The sequence below is a fragment of the Callorhinchus milii genome, unplaced genomic scaffold (genome assembly GCF_018977255.1).
Source record: "Callorhinchus milii isolate IMCB2004 unplaced genomic scaffold, IMCB_Cmil_1.0 Scaffold3, whole genome shotgun sequence".
NCBI classification, from domain to species: Eukaryota; Metazoa; Chordata; class Chondrichthyes; order Chimaeriformes; family Callorhinchidae; genus Callorhinchus; species Callorhinchus milii.
In genome coordinates this window covers 7062728-7078809 of record NW_024704744.1, presented here as the reverse complement: position 1 = coordinate 7078809, position 16082 = coordinate 7062728, and the positions used below count along the sequence as shown (strand labels likewise).

General features: G+C 44.0%; 1 protein-coding gene across 1 annotated transcript in view; it reads right to left on the bottom strand.

Annotated features, from left to right (window-relative positions):
• The window catches only part of LOC103179015 (dystonin), a 323265-nt gene that overhangs the window by 56623 nt on the left and 250560 nt on the right, over positions 1–16082 (bottom strand). The window contains exons 54-61 of the mRNA XM_042333693.1: positions 15412–15573; positions 14689–14859; positions 14032–14198; positions 12606–12765; positions 12060–12386; positions 11795–11879; positions 10478–10719; positions 3920–4126 (exon numbers count right to left, since the gene is read on the bottom strand). Coding sequence (XP_042189627.1) covers positions 3920–4126; positions 10478–10719; positions 11795–11879; positions 12060–12386; positions 12606–12765; positions 14032–14198; positions 14689–14859; positions 15412–15573 — 1521 coding nt within the window. The remainder of the gene's footprint in view (positions 1–3919; positions 4127–10477; positions 10720–11794; positions 11880–12059; positions 12387–12605; positions 12766–14031; positions 14199–14688; positions 14860–15411; positions 15574–16082) is intronic.

Here is a 16082-nt window from a genome sequence, read left to right as displayed (position 1 = left end):
CGGATCAAAGTGAAGGATCAGATTTCGAGAAATCTGGCATTTTGACAGGACACATATCACCTTAACACAATTCTTCTTTTGGTGGGGGCAGGGAAAAGGCAAGCTGATGCAAATTGATGCAATGGATTATATAGAATGATATGACATGCAAACAGGTCATTCCGCTCAACTCTTGGAGTCCTGTAGCTCAGTGGTTAGAGCACTCACTTTGCAAGTGAGAGACCCGAGTTCAATTCCAGGCAGCGCGAAACCTTGGGCAAGTTTCCTTACTCCACACAGAGCCTAATAATAATCCCTCCAAAACCAAAAACAATAATAAATTGGTCATTTTCAATCTACGACTGTTTGTGGGACATTGCTGTGCGCATTTGGCTGCCGCGTTCGCCCACAAATATACAGTCAATTCACTTTACAGTGTGTTCTGTGAAGCACTTTGGGACGTCCTCCCGACGTGAAAAGCGCTATATCAAATGCAAGGATTATTATTATTATTATATAAGTAGCCCATGCCAGTGTTTGTACTGCACATGAGTCACCAACAATCCTATTCCCCTTTCACTCGTGTATGTCACGTGGATGGAACATGGTGACTGAGGCATTTGGGATAAACTTCTTTGAAATGAGTAGGTGAAGTTCTTAGAGAGAGATGCAGAATCTGATGGAGAGGAGAGTATGAGGGATGCAAATACTGTTCAGAATTTACGCTGAAGAAAAACTTAAAAGCAAAGCCCTTCTCTTCTCAGAACTCCTTGCCCTGCATCCCTCCCTGTCCCCCCAGCAAAACTCATGGGCATTTCATGTCTCATGCATGAGTTTTTCTGGGGGTTGCTGGAAAAGTAGTTCTGGAATTGCATGCTTTCCTCTGCTTTGCAAAAATGTTAAATCATCAAAGGTAAATCATCATAAAAGGGGTTTCTCATTGAATTCTTGGTGGATCCTCTGCAGATTAAATTCAAGATCCTGATTCTCACTTTTAAACCCCTTCATGGTCTTGACGGTCTTGCCCCCTCATCCCACTCCCCGTCTCTGTGATCTCCCTTAAACCCCACAGACCCGGCCTCTCCCTTCGCTCAGTGAACACCAGCCTGCTTCGTGTCCCGCGTCCTATCCTCCCTACCATCAGCTTTCAGTCATTTTGGCCCTGCTCTCTGGAATACGTCTCCACAGGCTCTCCGACCCGCTCCCTCTGCTCATTCAAGATCCATCTCAAGAGCTACCTCTTTGATCACGCTTTCAGTCATGTTTCCCCTCCCCATACCCTTTGATTCATATCTCCATCTAAGGCGGCCAGCCAACAGGGCCAAGCGTTTTGAGACGGTGTCCTGATGTGAAAGGCATTATATATTTTGCACTCATTTGTAATTTGTATATGTTATCATTTTAGGCGAGACCAAAAATCTCTCATAGTCTTAGCTTTCAAATATAAGATTTGGAAAATTCTTACATCCAGTCCCAATTTGGAAGTCAGTTTTCTTCAATTCTTTTCAGGCAGTGGAAAGGCAGACTCCAAATTACTGCAGAATCTCATTACAACACGGTTGTTGGGATCCGTAAAATCTACAGGTTTCACTGTGCGTAGCTGATTCCCTGCACACCACCCAGTTATCACGCTAAAATTAAACAGCTGACTTCCACGCCATCAGGTCATCTCCAACTTCATTTCCTGTTTGATACGCAAGTCCCAAGCAGGAAGTGACCCATGACCAGGGAGTGGTCCATTTTAGTGTGAAAAGGCTATGTGTACGGGTTCAAGAAGCAAATGCATTATAAATTAATTTACGCTACATTTAAGCACCTTATAAGGGGGGAGGGAGAGGAGTTGGGGTGACACTGTAACACTGAACATAATTTTCTAAATTCCTGCATGATATGATGTCAAACGTTAAGATGGGATCTGAAGGTCTGCATGAGGAGTGAGTGAGCCTCGGAACTCTTTCTCATGATTCAGAGATTCTGGTAGAAGCAATCTGTTGTTTTCACCAGGTTGTGTCTCCAATGACATCAGCAATGGTTAGACTGCCAGTGCAGTAAATCCCACACATGGTCATTAGCTCCCATCATCCCGGCTCATCAAAGCTATAGCTCCGCAGAACAGCAGCTGCCAAGCAACATCCAGACAGAAGTCGTAAATCGGCACAAAGGGGTGACTGAGGGGTACTCAGACATGACCATTAATTGTCACCAAGTTATAAAGGAGGGAGGGAGGGAAAGAGAAAAGGGACCAGAGAAAAAGGTGGTGGAATCTTTTTGTGCAAGGGGGCAGATGTCTCTTGAGTTTTTTTGCTCAGTTAATTACTCTTAGGGCGTCAGGCAGGGAGTATCTAGATTCATTTCCAGGAGGGTGAAACCTTGGGCAAGTTTCCTTACTCCACATGCTTAATAATAATCCCTCCAAAACAATAATAAATTGGTCATTTTCAATCCACGACTGTTTGTGGGACACTGCTGTGCGCAATTGGCTGCCGCATTTCTCCCACAAATATACAGTCAATTCACTTTACAGTCTATTCTGTGAAGCGCTTTGAGACGTCGAGAAGACGTGAAAGGCGCTATATCAAATGCAAGGATTATTATTATTATCTATTTTGAACTACTGCACTGGCACATAGCACTACATAAAATGTTACAGCGAGGATACAAGCCATTCAGCCCAACTAGTCTATGTTATTGTTTATACTCCACATGAACCTCCATATCCCAAACACCCCACCCTACCCTAAATCATCTCTCCTATAGCCCTGTATTTCCTTCTCCCTCCTGTTTGGGTCAGGGTTCCTGTTAAATACATTGATGGGTCACTGCTCATCAAAATCACAAATGACATAATAATCTGACTGCAACCAGGGCCGCCTTGTGTCTAATTCTCCTCGATCTCTCCGAATTAGACAATTTTTGGTCAGCCTCGTTCCTCTCCTTTTCCTCATCTACATTCTCCCTCTTGGTGCCATAACCTGGCAGTCAAAGGGGTCACTTTCACATGTACCCAGGAACTCCAGCCTCTATCTTTTTGCTTGAACCCTCAATTCCAGTATCACTGCTGTTCTCACAGATGACCCTGCCCATCACACATCCTGGATAAACCTATTTAATATTGCCAAACGTGAGGCTATCCTGCTTGGCTGCCTGCAGTACCTTCTCTCCTCAAGTGCTGACTGTATCAACAGAGCGAGGAACTTCAGTGCGTTATTCGACCCTCAACTCTCCTTAAAGCCTTTCAGCTGTGCTCTGACTTTTCTTTCACCCATCTCCGCAACATCACCCGACTTCACCACGATCTCACCCGAACGCAGTCAAAACATTTCAGTGCCTTGGGTCATCCCCCAACAAGAAAGACGCTATACCAACGTAAAATAGTATTTTGGAATTTGCTGTGTTTCCTAACAGATTTTGCAAAAAAGCTAATGTAATTAGTGAATTACTAAACCATTAAATGTGCTGAAGAATGCATTAGAAAGGCATCTTAGTTGTACATTTCTCGTTCCCAAATCTGTTAGGAAATACCATAAGCTAAACCCCAGGGTTTATTCCTAATGTTTCATTACTCTTTAAAAAAAAGTCTCTCAGCATCTGACATGATGGAAAAACATTAGTCATCTTGAAGGAGTTAAATATTTCTGCCGCAAAGCATTACATTTTTCTCCAAGCAACCAAGTAAAACAATCGAGGGCTCAGACAGATGGCTTCAACAATGAACATATTAGCTCCGCTCCTGGAGCCAGATGCCACTTGGGCTACATTAAGCACCATCCAAAATCCCAGATTTAAACCCTCTCCAAAAGCTCCTTTTGTCCCCAGGGAATAATGAAGCACTTTTGTACCAATAAATAGTTACCTATCCCCTTCCACCACCCGGTCCCCGCACAAAGACGCACACATTTTGCTGTCGTTTTCAATATTAACATCCGGGATTGGGACATACCTGCTGTGATCTCTGTATAGCAGCATCGATCTCTTCCACCTTTTGCCCGACCGTGTCGCTTGCCAGTCTGTACCGCTCGTTGTCATCGGATACCAGTTTATCTAGTCCTTCCCGAGCTCTCCAAGGTACCAGCTCCAACAGGGCACTGCTGACCTCATTGACCGTGTCGAGGCTCAGCCGGTGTTCCATCACCTCTTCTTTCAGCTCCTAGAAATCAGCACAGAAGATTATTGATGCGCTTGCATTTGCAAAGCAGGGCTGCCTCTACACCTATTTGCTGCATAGGGTGCATTACTGCATGAAATGAGTAATAAAGACCATTCAAATCATGACATTTACAGCATATGAAGAGGCCGTTCAGCCAATAGAACGTGGGTCACTTTTGCAATATCACCATTTAACAGTAATATCAAGTTTGATCTCTTTCCCCATTCATTTCACCTTTATAAGCAAGAATGTTAAACTTCCTTTTGTGAGCAGTGCCATGAGATCCTTTACATCAACAACAACAACATTTCATTTATAGAGCGCCTTTCACGTCGGGAGGACGTCCCAAGGCGCTGGACAGTTGGGTCAGGACCTAAGCAGGGGGGACATGGTCAGGGTGAGGGGAGGGAAGGGAGGGAGCAAGGAGGGGGTAGAGAGTCGAGAGGGGACCTGAAGGCACGGTCAAATAGAAAGGTCAGAAAGGCCAACCCAAACCCAAACTCAACCCAAACAAGCAGTTTCTCCCAGTATCCTGGCGAACAATCTGCCAGGTAAAATTCTGGTTGGTCACTTCTCGGCATTGCACAAATTGTCTGCCATGTTCACCAATAAAATGCAGTTGTTACACTTTATAGTACATCTTTTCAAGAGTTTGGAGACATTGACGCCATCAAAAGGCATCTTATCACGTCACTAAGACATTTCAAAGCGCTTCATAGAATATATTGTAATATGGATTGACTATGTATTTTGTGGGGAACATACAGCAGCCAACTGCACACAACAATGTCCCACAAGGAGTTGTGGATTGAGTGACCAATTTTTTTTTGCAGGGTTTATTAAACCCGGAAAGTGATCCGTCAATCTACTACATCCTGTTTACTTACAGCTGGGTAAACAGAGGCGGGTGGAATAACTTGCCTCAATTTTAGCCCGACCTGGGGTCCTCTCGCTTGCAAGGCTTGTTCATTAACCACTACACTGCGGGACTCCACAGGATTGTTATCTAAAATGCTTGGTTTCAGACTGAGATTTGGGACATGGTGGTTTCGTTCTATCTGTATGTCTTGGGATATCCTCCTGACATGAAAGGCGCAAAACAAATGTAATTTTGTATTGTATAAACAGTGGTCTTCAGCGTTCCAAGTTCCTTTAGTGCTCAGACACTTAATGTTATGGTTGAGTCATTACCACAGATCTGTGAGACAGGGTCCAGCTAATGATTGGAAAATTCTCAGTTTCAGTAAATAAACAGTCAGCCAAAATGATATTAAACAAACAAAGCTCTATGGTAAACCTTCTTGTCTTTATGCTAAAATTGGTCACTCACTTCCTGGCTTCTTGTGGGACATTGCTGTGCACAAATGTCCGCTGCAATTAATTCACTCATTAAAATATACAGTCAATCCCACTTTACAGTATTTCCTTTTGTTTTGATCAGCGTTGGTGTCGGGATACATGTGGAAACCCATCCCCATGCTTAAAGAGTATCCAAACCAGATCAGACCAGAGTTAACATAACATAAGATGTAGGAGCAGGAGTAGGTCATTCGGCCCTTCGAGCCTGTCCCGCCATTCAATCATGGCTGATCTTCTAATCTAACTCCAGCTAATAACCTAACCCTGCCTTATCCCCATATCCCTTAATCCATTTTGCAATACAAAATCTATCTATCTCAGTCTTGAATATGTTCAAGGACTGAGCGTCAACAGCCCTTTGGGTTGAGTTCTATGCATCCCATCTACACACGGAAATTCTTGTGTATTTGAATGGAATACGCACTCTGTCCCCGGAGAGATACATCCTGCTTACCTAATTCCAAAGAGTATTAGGCTCAGGCTTAGGGACCCTTGAGAGTGTACTGTTGGAGTTTAACCAGCTAAAACCACAAAACGTACTATTGAAAGCATTCCCAAGCTTCCCGCTGCTTGTCCAGCTAGAAGCACCCTACTCATTAGGGCTTTGGTTTTCTGGGTTAACAGAAGCTGAGTAGAAGGAATCCTTGCCCTCAGTGAATGGTTTGCCTCTCCAAGTCCCACTGATGACCCAAGCTGCCTGGAGTACTGCAGACCTGCCTTGCTCAGGAACCGGACTACAGAGACCACCATAAAGGATTTATTCGATTCTGACATGCCTTGGCCGATCATATCACCTTAGAACCAGATCAACTCCAAGGAATCACTGCTTACATCCCTGCTAAAGCGATTCCTATTGTACTCCAAACATTAAGGTCAAATCAATTTGTTATGAAGCAGTCACCCTATACAAAAAGGAGTAAATCTATTACAGTGCCATTACTGCAACCATCACACAGACATAAGAGAGAAATAATAGCTTTACCCAACGACATGATTAAAAGACCACACTCATTCGGAACCCAAGATTGACTGTATAACCCCTATTTGGTATTCCACATTTGCCTCTTCCCCAACTCTCCCATCCCACCCCACCCTGTGGGAGTGCAGAGGTAACGTAAAAGCAGTGGGCATGGCACAAAATGAGTACAAGTCGTAAGGGGTAACGTAAAAGCAGTCGATGTGGCACAGAATGAGAGCACAAACTGCTTGCATGCCAATGGATATAAATCAGCACTTTCATTGTTATATGCCCACACCCCATGTCATAGCAGAAAAACACACAAGTCAAGCATACAAGTGAAGTTTGACCTTTCTGGAGTGGAATGAACGCTTTGCAGATAGAAGATTGAATGTAAAGTACAAAAAGTATTTAAGGCAGCAGAATTAGAAAGAAAACGTACTGAAGTTCTGTTCTCATTTAAATGGTCCATGTGAACGACGTTATATAAATGTAAGTTGTTGTAATTGTCATTGTCATTACTGCTTTAACATTGTAGTGCGATAGGAGCTTTAATAGAAAGGATTGGAAGCTACGGTTCAGGGTTGAAGAATGCATTATTAAACACCCAGAACGGTTTCCACCTGTCCATTGCGTTTGAGATTAGTGCCATTCAGTCTTATATTACAAGGAACAACAATCTTTTTTAAACTAATCAAATTGCATCAATATGCTTTCAGAATTTAATCAAACCTCAAGAGGGGAGCTGTCGTCTCAAACTCAAGTCAGTGCCATTTGAAGACCTAGGAATAAAAGCAGCCTCCAAATCATCACCAACAACAACTTGCATTTATATAGCGCCCTTCACGAGGGGTAGTGTTCCGGAGCGCTATTCCGCGTGAAGAACGCTATATCCTCCCACCGACTTTGGAAAGAATTAAATCAGTTTTGAATCGATAATATGAAGTTCATAGAACAGGGGATGCTGTTCACCCTGTTATTGTATCTGTACTGCAGCTCAGGCAGCCTGGCTCTTTGGCAGGAAATGGAAGGGCAGAAGAGTCACTGGTAGCAGGGACTCTTCCCACTCAGCTGCCCTTATTCTTGCAAGCCAAAGCCCTAAGGGATAGTGAGGGGGGGTGGGGGGGGGGTCTTAGGTGGACAAGCAGGAAAGCTAGCCAGACAGTTCTCTCAATGCTAAGCTATGTGGTTTTAGCTGGTTAGATTCTAACAGTACCCCAACACACACTCTGGGGTCCCCAAGCCTTGGCTCTTGGTACTTGCACCTAATACTTTCCGGAATTCGCTAAACAGGATGCATCCCTCCAGAAAAAAAAGGTTGCGCATTCCATTCTAATAAATATCTCTGTAATATCAATGTATAGGGTGGAATGCATGGAATTCTCAGTTTGGTTTGGATCCCTTAAGGATGTTGATGGGTTTCCGCATATGTCAGCCACCCAACTAACCCAAAAAAATGTTTTGCTTTCAAAGGAAAAGCTTTGCAAGTAGTTCAGCCAGAGGATCGAAATAGAGGGCTGGCAGCTTGTTTGAAGTATGTGTCAACTCAGCAACCCACTTAAGCATCATTACAAAATCCCAAGAGAATTCCCAGAATGGAAGCTCTCTTCCCCACCCACCCCGCGTATTCTCCCGTTCCCCTTCACCCTGTCGTACAATAACAACAACTTGTACTTATACAGCATCCTCCACGCAGAGTAACGTCTCAGAGGACTTAAGATTTAGATATAGCTCCTTATCACTTCTTCAACATATTTCAAAGCGCTTCACAAGGTATACTGTGAAGTGAATTGATTGTATATTTTATGGACGAAACGCGGCAGCCAATTGTGCATAGCAGTGTCCCACAAACAGTCGTGGATTGAGTGACCAATTTTTTTTGAAGGAATTATTACCCCCGGAAAAGTGATCGATCCACCAATCAACTAACAACCAGGTTCCTACTTACTACGAAGTAAACAGAGGCATGTGAAGTAAGGAAACTTGCCCAAAGTTTCGCCTAGGAATCAAACCCAGGTCTCTCGCTTCGATTGCCTCTACACACAGGGAAGACCCAAACAATGTTTTCCCTGAGATATATATTTTTCTTGGGTGGGGGGTTGGGAAGGATCAGCCAGGTGTCTGACACATGCGGAAACCCATCTCCCTGCTAAAGACTATCCAAACCAAGCTGAGATTTCCATGCATCCCACCTACACATGGAAATCCTAGAGATAGATTGGTGGAATGGAATGTGGACTGTTTCGCTGGAGGGACCTATCCTGCATAGCTAATTCCGGAAACTATTAAGCGCAGATTGGTAAGAACTAAGGCTTGGTGGTAATCTCTGCGTAGCGAGCTTTGATCTCGTCCAACCTCTCCTGAATTATTATAACCTCATCCCCTGTGCATTGCTGGAGTCTAACCCTATAAAACTGCATAGCTTTCCATTAATATCGCTGTTTGGCAAGTTTTTCCACTGCTTGTCCAGCTAGGACCACCCTACCTGTTTGGGATCTCAAGAAAGGAGCAGATGACGAAGGCCCTTCACTCCATTTGATCTCATCTGTCCCAGAATATTCTTCTTTCCACTATAGCATCAAGCTGTGTTTTATTAAATAAGCCCAACTCCACCATCCTTCCTTATAACTCGTTCCAGCTGCTAGCTGCCCTCTGCGGTTCACGCTTCAAACACAGCTATGGAAGTCAGGCGTCACGAGTGAGGATCACTCGCTGAAAATCATCTGTAGCTATTAACACAAGAAAGCCACGAAGTGACACTCGCTACTGACTTGCAGTAAAGATTAATGTGAATGGAGTTGGGATGCTACTAAAGGCAACACCGTGAAAAATGGTGAAAAAAAATTGTCAAACCATACCACAACGCCTCAAAATTATCTCCTCTCCACAAGCCCTGTTCTTTGCCTGTGGAATAGAGAGAAGTTCTGGAGACGAGAAAGAGAGACAAAAGTGTGCAAAGGAAGAGAAGAAATACGAAAAGAAATGGAGAAAGAGAGAAGAAAGAAATGGAGAGACAGAGAGCGAACAAAAGGAGAGAGAGAGATAGAAGAAATTTGGGACTGAGTGCAGTACTCCTTCAAAGCGCCAGCTTGAACACACATGATAGACGAGTGGACTTCCTGTGGCCATAAAGTTCTATGATTCCCAATTTAAACTGGTTTTGAAACAAACTGTGACTGATCAAGACAATGGAACTGACCTTTTTCTACATAAGGGAAGATGATGGAGATTTATTGCTGACAACGGAAAGGTAAAAAGTTCAGGCTGGAGCTCATAACGAGGCCCCATTCATCAGCCAGCAGGAGGGGATGAGGGGTGGCCAATGTACAGACCGGGAAGGGGGAAATCAACAAGTAGTTAGGAGTTTTTTTTTAAAAAGAGAAAATATATCATGTGATTATTTTTTGGACAAGGGAATCGGTAAGGCGACAACAGGATTTACTAATACTGAACCAGTCTTGTATCCTGCATGGAAATGCCACATTGACACGGCCAGAAATAGATCATAGTAATAATAATCCTTGTATTTGGTACAGCTCCGCATTACGTCATTGAGACATCTTAAAGCACTTCACAGAACACATTGTAAAGTGGAATGACTATATTTTATTATCATCCCAATAGACAAAGTATTGATAACAATCCTTGCATTGAATCACAATGCATTTAGACTGTAAAACATTTCAAAGCGCTTCCCAGTTTTCCCCGGAAACGTGTAGTGACTGTGTATTTGTAGGTGAGGGCAGCAGCGTAAGCGTAGCAATATTCCCACAAACATCTATGAAATGAGTGAACATTTTTATTTGGGAGATTGTTGGCCAGAACACCGGGAAAAACTCCCTTCTCTTTTCAAATAGTGCCATGGGATCTTTAAGGTCCACTTAAACAGATAGGACCTCGGGTTAACATCATATCCAGTGTGCACCACCTCTAATGATGATGCACTCCCCCAGCATTGCACTTCAGTGGCAGTCTGAACTGTGAGCTCAAAGCCATTGGCCAAACAAGAACCACAGAGGAAATGAAACACTCACCTTGTGCCTTTGATGGGCTTGTGCTCTCTGCTCCCCAACCAGGACCACAGACGTATATGTGGCTAGCTCGGCCTCCACCTGCTCAAGCCAGGCAGCCAGCACCTCATGAGCAGACTTGAACTTGGTGGCCAGCTGCAGGGCCTGTTCTAACGTTTTCAGCACCTTGCCGCTCGTGGTGGTAATCTCTGCGTAGCGAGCTTTGATCTCGTCCAACCTCTCCTGAATTATTATAACCTCATCCCCTGCAAAAGAAAAATCCAGGTATTAAAACGCTACCTACCTAATTAACTTAGAAATAATGACTATGGTTATATTTGGTACAATACCTTTCACATCGTCAACAACAACAACAAACTGCATTTGGTACAGTTCCTTTCACCTCGAAAGGAGATCTCAAAGCCTTTCGCAAAATGCAACCTCGAATGGACTGACTATGTTATGGAGAAACATCTAGCAAATAACCTTGGGAGAATGTGGAACTCGCTGCCCAAAACGGTGGTTGAATCAGACAGTATAGATGCATTTAGGAGGAAGGTATACCCATGAGGGAGAAGAGAAGAGAAAGATATGGGAGGGAGTACAGAGCGGACGGAGACTCGTGGAGTTATAAACACTGGCAAAGACCAGTTGGGACAAACGACCTTTTTCTGTGCCATACATTCTCTATAAATCTAGGCAAATATAACCAAACATACACAGTACAATAGGGATTTGTGACTGGGTTTCTATCTGATTTCCATACTGAATTCTCTGGAGATGAATCGGGAACTTCGAAATAGGGGAAACTCACATAATCAAATGCAATTTTGGGGAGAAATGATTTTTTGCTCTTGAAAGAGAGTCATTTCTTTGCCAAGGAATGTCACACCTGGAGCATCAAGTTCTCCCAGGTCAGGTACACAGAATTATATGGCACAGAAACATTGATTCAGCCCAACTGGTCCATGTCGGTGTTCACGCTCCACCCCTCCTAATCTCCTATATTCCTTTCTCCCTCACGCATCCATCACATTTCCTCTGAAATACAGATGTCTTTTTGCTTCAATCACAGCTTCTGCCAGTGTGTTCCACATTCTCACCACCCTCTATGTGATGATGTTCCTCAAAAATCTCCCTTTTAGATGAATGACTATTCTATTTTATTGTTTTGGATGCACCAACAAACAGCCTGTGATACTCCATTTATTGAATCCTTTCATAATCTTAAATTCCCTCATTAAATCACCCCTCAGATTATTGTTACACCACTAAAATACTCCATCCTGCTCCATTGTCCTTTCTCCCCAAGTCCTTCCCCCAGAGGTCCTGACCACATACCTGTTGTCTGTTTAAGCAGGGCCAGTCCATTTTTAACAGCCTGATCAACGTGCTGTTTTCTAACCACAATGTCTTCATGAAGAGCCTATCAGAGAACGCAATCTGTTAATGGGAATCAATGAAAGCCCACACCCACTTTAGGTGCTGGTAACACACACCTTAGATTAAATAAAACGCAATCCACAGCAAATGATATATACAAAATAAATCAACACAGGTATAAAGATGTTTGAAAATCAAATAAACAATAAAAGGTGATTGATACCAGATGCTCGGAAAGCTGTTTCTGAAGCACATCGGGGTCATAGTCTTGAACGGACACATTGTTGAGTTTGTCATGTACTTCGGCCAGCCAGTTTAGAAGCTCAACTTCCTCCTCCCCAAAGATCCGGGCATTGGAGAGAGCCTGCTGGATCAGGGCAGCTTTTCGACCGCACCTTTCCTGCAGCTCTATGTATCGAGTCTGAGCAGTGTCCAACTTCTCCTGTACCAAGTCCTTATCATCCCTGGAACTCATAGTCTTTAAGGACTGCCCAACACTAATAGCTTGGTGCAACTGCTTATTGTGACTGATGATGTCATCCTCTAAGGCCTAAAGGAGGGTGCACAAAGGATGAGAAAAACAAAACGGAAAGAAAAATGTGCACAAAATAAATAACGAATGAATGAACAAACCCAAAGTATAAAAGGTGCAGAAAGAGAGAAAAGCAACAGAAAGTGGTTCCAAAGTGAGACCAAAACGCAATCAAAGTGAAGTGAGAGAGTGAGAGGCAACAGGAAGGTTGCTTTCTGGGTCCCGTTGGAAGCTTACTTTGTGTTGGGTAATCTGCTGCTGGAGCTTGCCTGTCTGGGTCCCGATGGGCTCGGAGTTTGCTACTTTCTTCTCCGTGGCAGTCAGCCATTCATTCAGAGGTTCCACTGTATCGTGGAACTGCTGTGCCACCACCAACGTTCCCTCTAGCTGTCGGTGTCTGCGGACAAGGTCAGAATGGGAGAGGAAATATAATCGCACTGCAAATACTCTGGCGGGTGGGACAGGAACCAGAGGACACAGATTTAAGTTAATCGGCAAAAGAACCATAAGGGGAGTCAAGGAGAACATTTTTTTAATCAAGAGAGTTGTTACTGTCTGGAATGCACTGCCAGAAAGAGTGGTGGGAGCAGATTCGATAATAGCTTTCAAAAGGGAATTGATGGGTACTTCAAAAGGAAAGCCTTGCAGGGCTATGGGTAAGAGCGGAGGACCGGGACTAGTTGATAGCTCTTTCAAAGAGACGGCACAGGCATGATGGATCAGATGGCCTCTTTCTGTGTTGTAATGTTCTATGTTTTTAATCCAATTCAATTTAAAATTTATACAGCGCCTTTCAGGTCAGGAGTATGTCTCAAAGTACTTGACCTCCTGGCTGGGCACCCAAGTTGTGGGGTAGGAGGAGGGGAGCGATAAACAAAATAGCAGTCAAAGTGGTATGTCTTGAGGGATATCTTTAATGAGGTGAGGGAGAGAGGTGAGGGAGGGCGGTCACCTCCCTCATCTCCCTCACCTCACCTGAGGGAGATGAGGGAGGGAGGGATCAAGTCTGAGGGAGTCTGGGCTAGAGTCCAGAGAGCGAGGAAGAATACTTGGTTTCGTTGTTGATGTTCAGCCACCGCAAATAAAAAAGATTCATTGCAGCTGGAATGTTAATGTCCCAATGAACAACAACTTGGGCTCTCAAAAAACACACAGTTCTTTTGCCAGCTTTTTAAAAAAAAATCAAACGTGTGCACTTGATATTTTTTGAGCTAATGGTCTATGCTGACACTTGGGGAGCACTACATTGCTGGAAGTGCTGTCCTTCAGGTCCTTCAGGTGAGATGATAATAATAATAATGATAATCCTTGCATTTGATTTAGCGCTTTTCACATGTTCCAGAAGTTTCAAAGCGCTTCACAGATGTTAGAAGCACGATCATGATAATCTTTGCGTTTGATACAGAGCTTTATCAAGTCATTCAAAACATCTCAAAGTGCTTTACTTGATAACGTTCATCCAAAGCATGGCTCTGACAATGAAGCCTACTCTCATCACTGCGTTGGGTGTGTCAGCTTAGACTACATGCATTCTAAATCTCAACGTGGGACTTGCCCCACAGCCTTCTGACTCAAAGAGACTATCAGATCAAGTTTCTAAAATAAACCTATTTTTGCAGCCGGTCAATTTCCAACTAGCAAAGATCCACAAGCCTCCTCGTACCTGGTGTCAGCTTTAGTCAGCAACGCATTCCACCTACGACTCAGGCCGTTTATCTGCTTCAGGATCTTGTCTTTGTCTGCGGCATCTGCTAACTCAGCAATCTTCTCCCCTTCTCGCTTAATTATTTCCACAGTTGATTTGCGATCATCCAGCAGGTGCTGAAGGAGCTGTGAAGAAGAAATACTCGGAACGGTGAGGTCAGCCTCAGTATTGCCCAGGCCTTCAAATGGACGAGATATGCATTTGCTGTTTAACACCTTCAGTCGTATCAGGACTCTCCCGCACTGCTGCCTCACACACGCTTGTACGAGGCACAAGGCAGTGAGCAAAGCGACTGGAAGTGGGGCGGAGCAGAAGGTATAAGTCAAACTTCCCGCTTCACCCCTCTTCCCGACAGTATCCGCACTGTCTGATGTGCCGCAGTGGTGGAGACCTACCAGAAGAGAGGTGCAATCGGGAGATAAAACAATGAAGTCAGAAATGGTTCGTGGGCGGGAATGAAATTATCCCCTGAGTCAGATGTGATCTGTGGACCACCAGTTGGACCACTTTGGCTTAGACTATGTGAGTTCAAGTCCCGACGTGGGGCTTGATTCCACGACCTTCGAACTCAGAGGCGAGAGTGCTACCGACTGCGTAGTATAAGGCGAGATTTACCTTTTGTTCCTGAATCTGCGCCTTCACGACCTTGAACTCCGCAGAAGGTGGCTTTTGATTGGTTACGAGCTCCTCCGTGTCCATCAGCCAGCTGAGCAGGGACTCCAGAGCATCCTGGAATCTCCCACAATGGAGCAAGGCTTCTTGTAGCTGGGCGGCTCGTTCCGCTACCTGTTCAGTAGAGAACACAATGCAAATTTAGTTACAGCTTCGAGCAGTGTATGGATATGAATAGCGCCTACAATGTCAAAATGACTCAAAGCACATAAGTCATTATAGATAAGTGATTATAGATTAATCTATAGATTAATCACTGTAGATTATAGTGACTGTGTGTTTAATAGGCAAACGTGGTAACTAAGTTGCCCACACCAATGTCCCACAACCAGCCATGAAGCGAATGACCAAGTTACTGAGGGATTGTTGGTCAGGACATCGAGAGAAACTCCCTTCTCTTTTTAAACAGTGCTGGGGGATCTTTAACACCTACTTGAACAGGCAGATCAGGCCTCAGTTGAACGTCCGATCCAAAGGAAGCCACCTCCAGCAATATAGAGCTTCCCCAGCACAGCAATTACTGAGGATGTGCTGAGATGTGCTAGCCGAAGCTGAGAACTCCAAATCCCTGACGTGGGGCTTGAATCCACAATCGTCTAGCGTGGAGGTGAGGGTGTGATACAATTCACCCAAGCTTAAAGAAATAAAAGTGAGGAGAAAGCTAACCTTCTTTGTAAGAGTATTCCATCGTGTGTTTGATTCTTCGAGATCGTGTTCCAGATTCTGGATGTTTGTATTTTTAGCGACGCTCTGAATCAGGCCTTGACCCAGCCAGTTGACCTCCTGGAATTTAGCCTGTAGTGGATCAATCTCTTCCTTCTGAAATACCTGTAACGTGCCCAGAAACAAATGAACACACAGCACACGTTAGTTGATGAAATAGATTTCCAATGTCATCTCATAAAACGTACATCTACCATGTGCAAAAGAAAACACAACAGATTTAAAATGCTCCAAACACTTGAATATTTTCAATATAGCATTCCACCTGTTATTTCACTCAAGAGTTCTGCCGTTGTAACAGTTTGCACTCTGGCACTTTCAGGATGTTTATTCAGTACAAATTATTCATTGTATTCTGCTAGAACACACTGGTTAAAAAAACAACTTGCATTTATATAACACCTATCATGTGGAGTAGTGTCACAGAGCGGTAAAAAATATAGGCCATGAACAGTCTCCTGAGGGTTTTCCAAAATCGAGGCAGCAGAAGTTAAGCAACAATAACAAATTACATTTGTATAGCACCTTTCTCGTCGGGAGGACGTCCCACAGTTGACAGTGAGGATTTGGTCATGAGCTGGGCTTGGATCAGGTGGAATGGAGGGTAGGTGTAG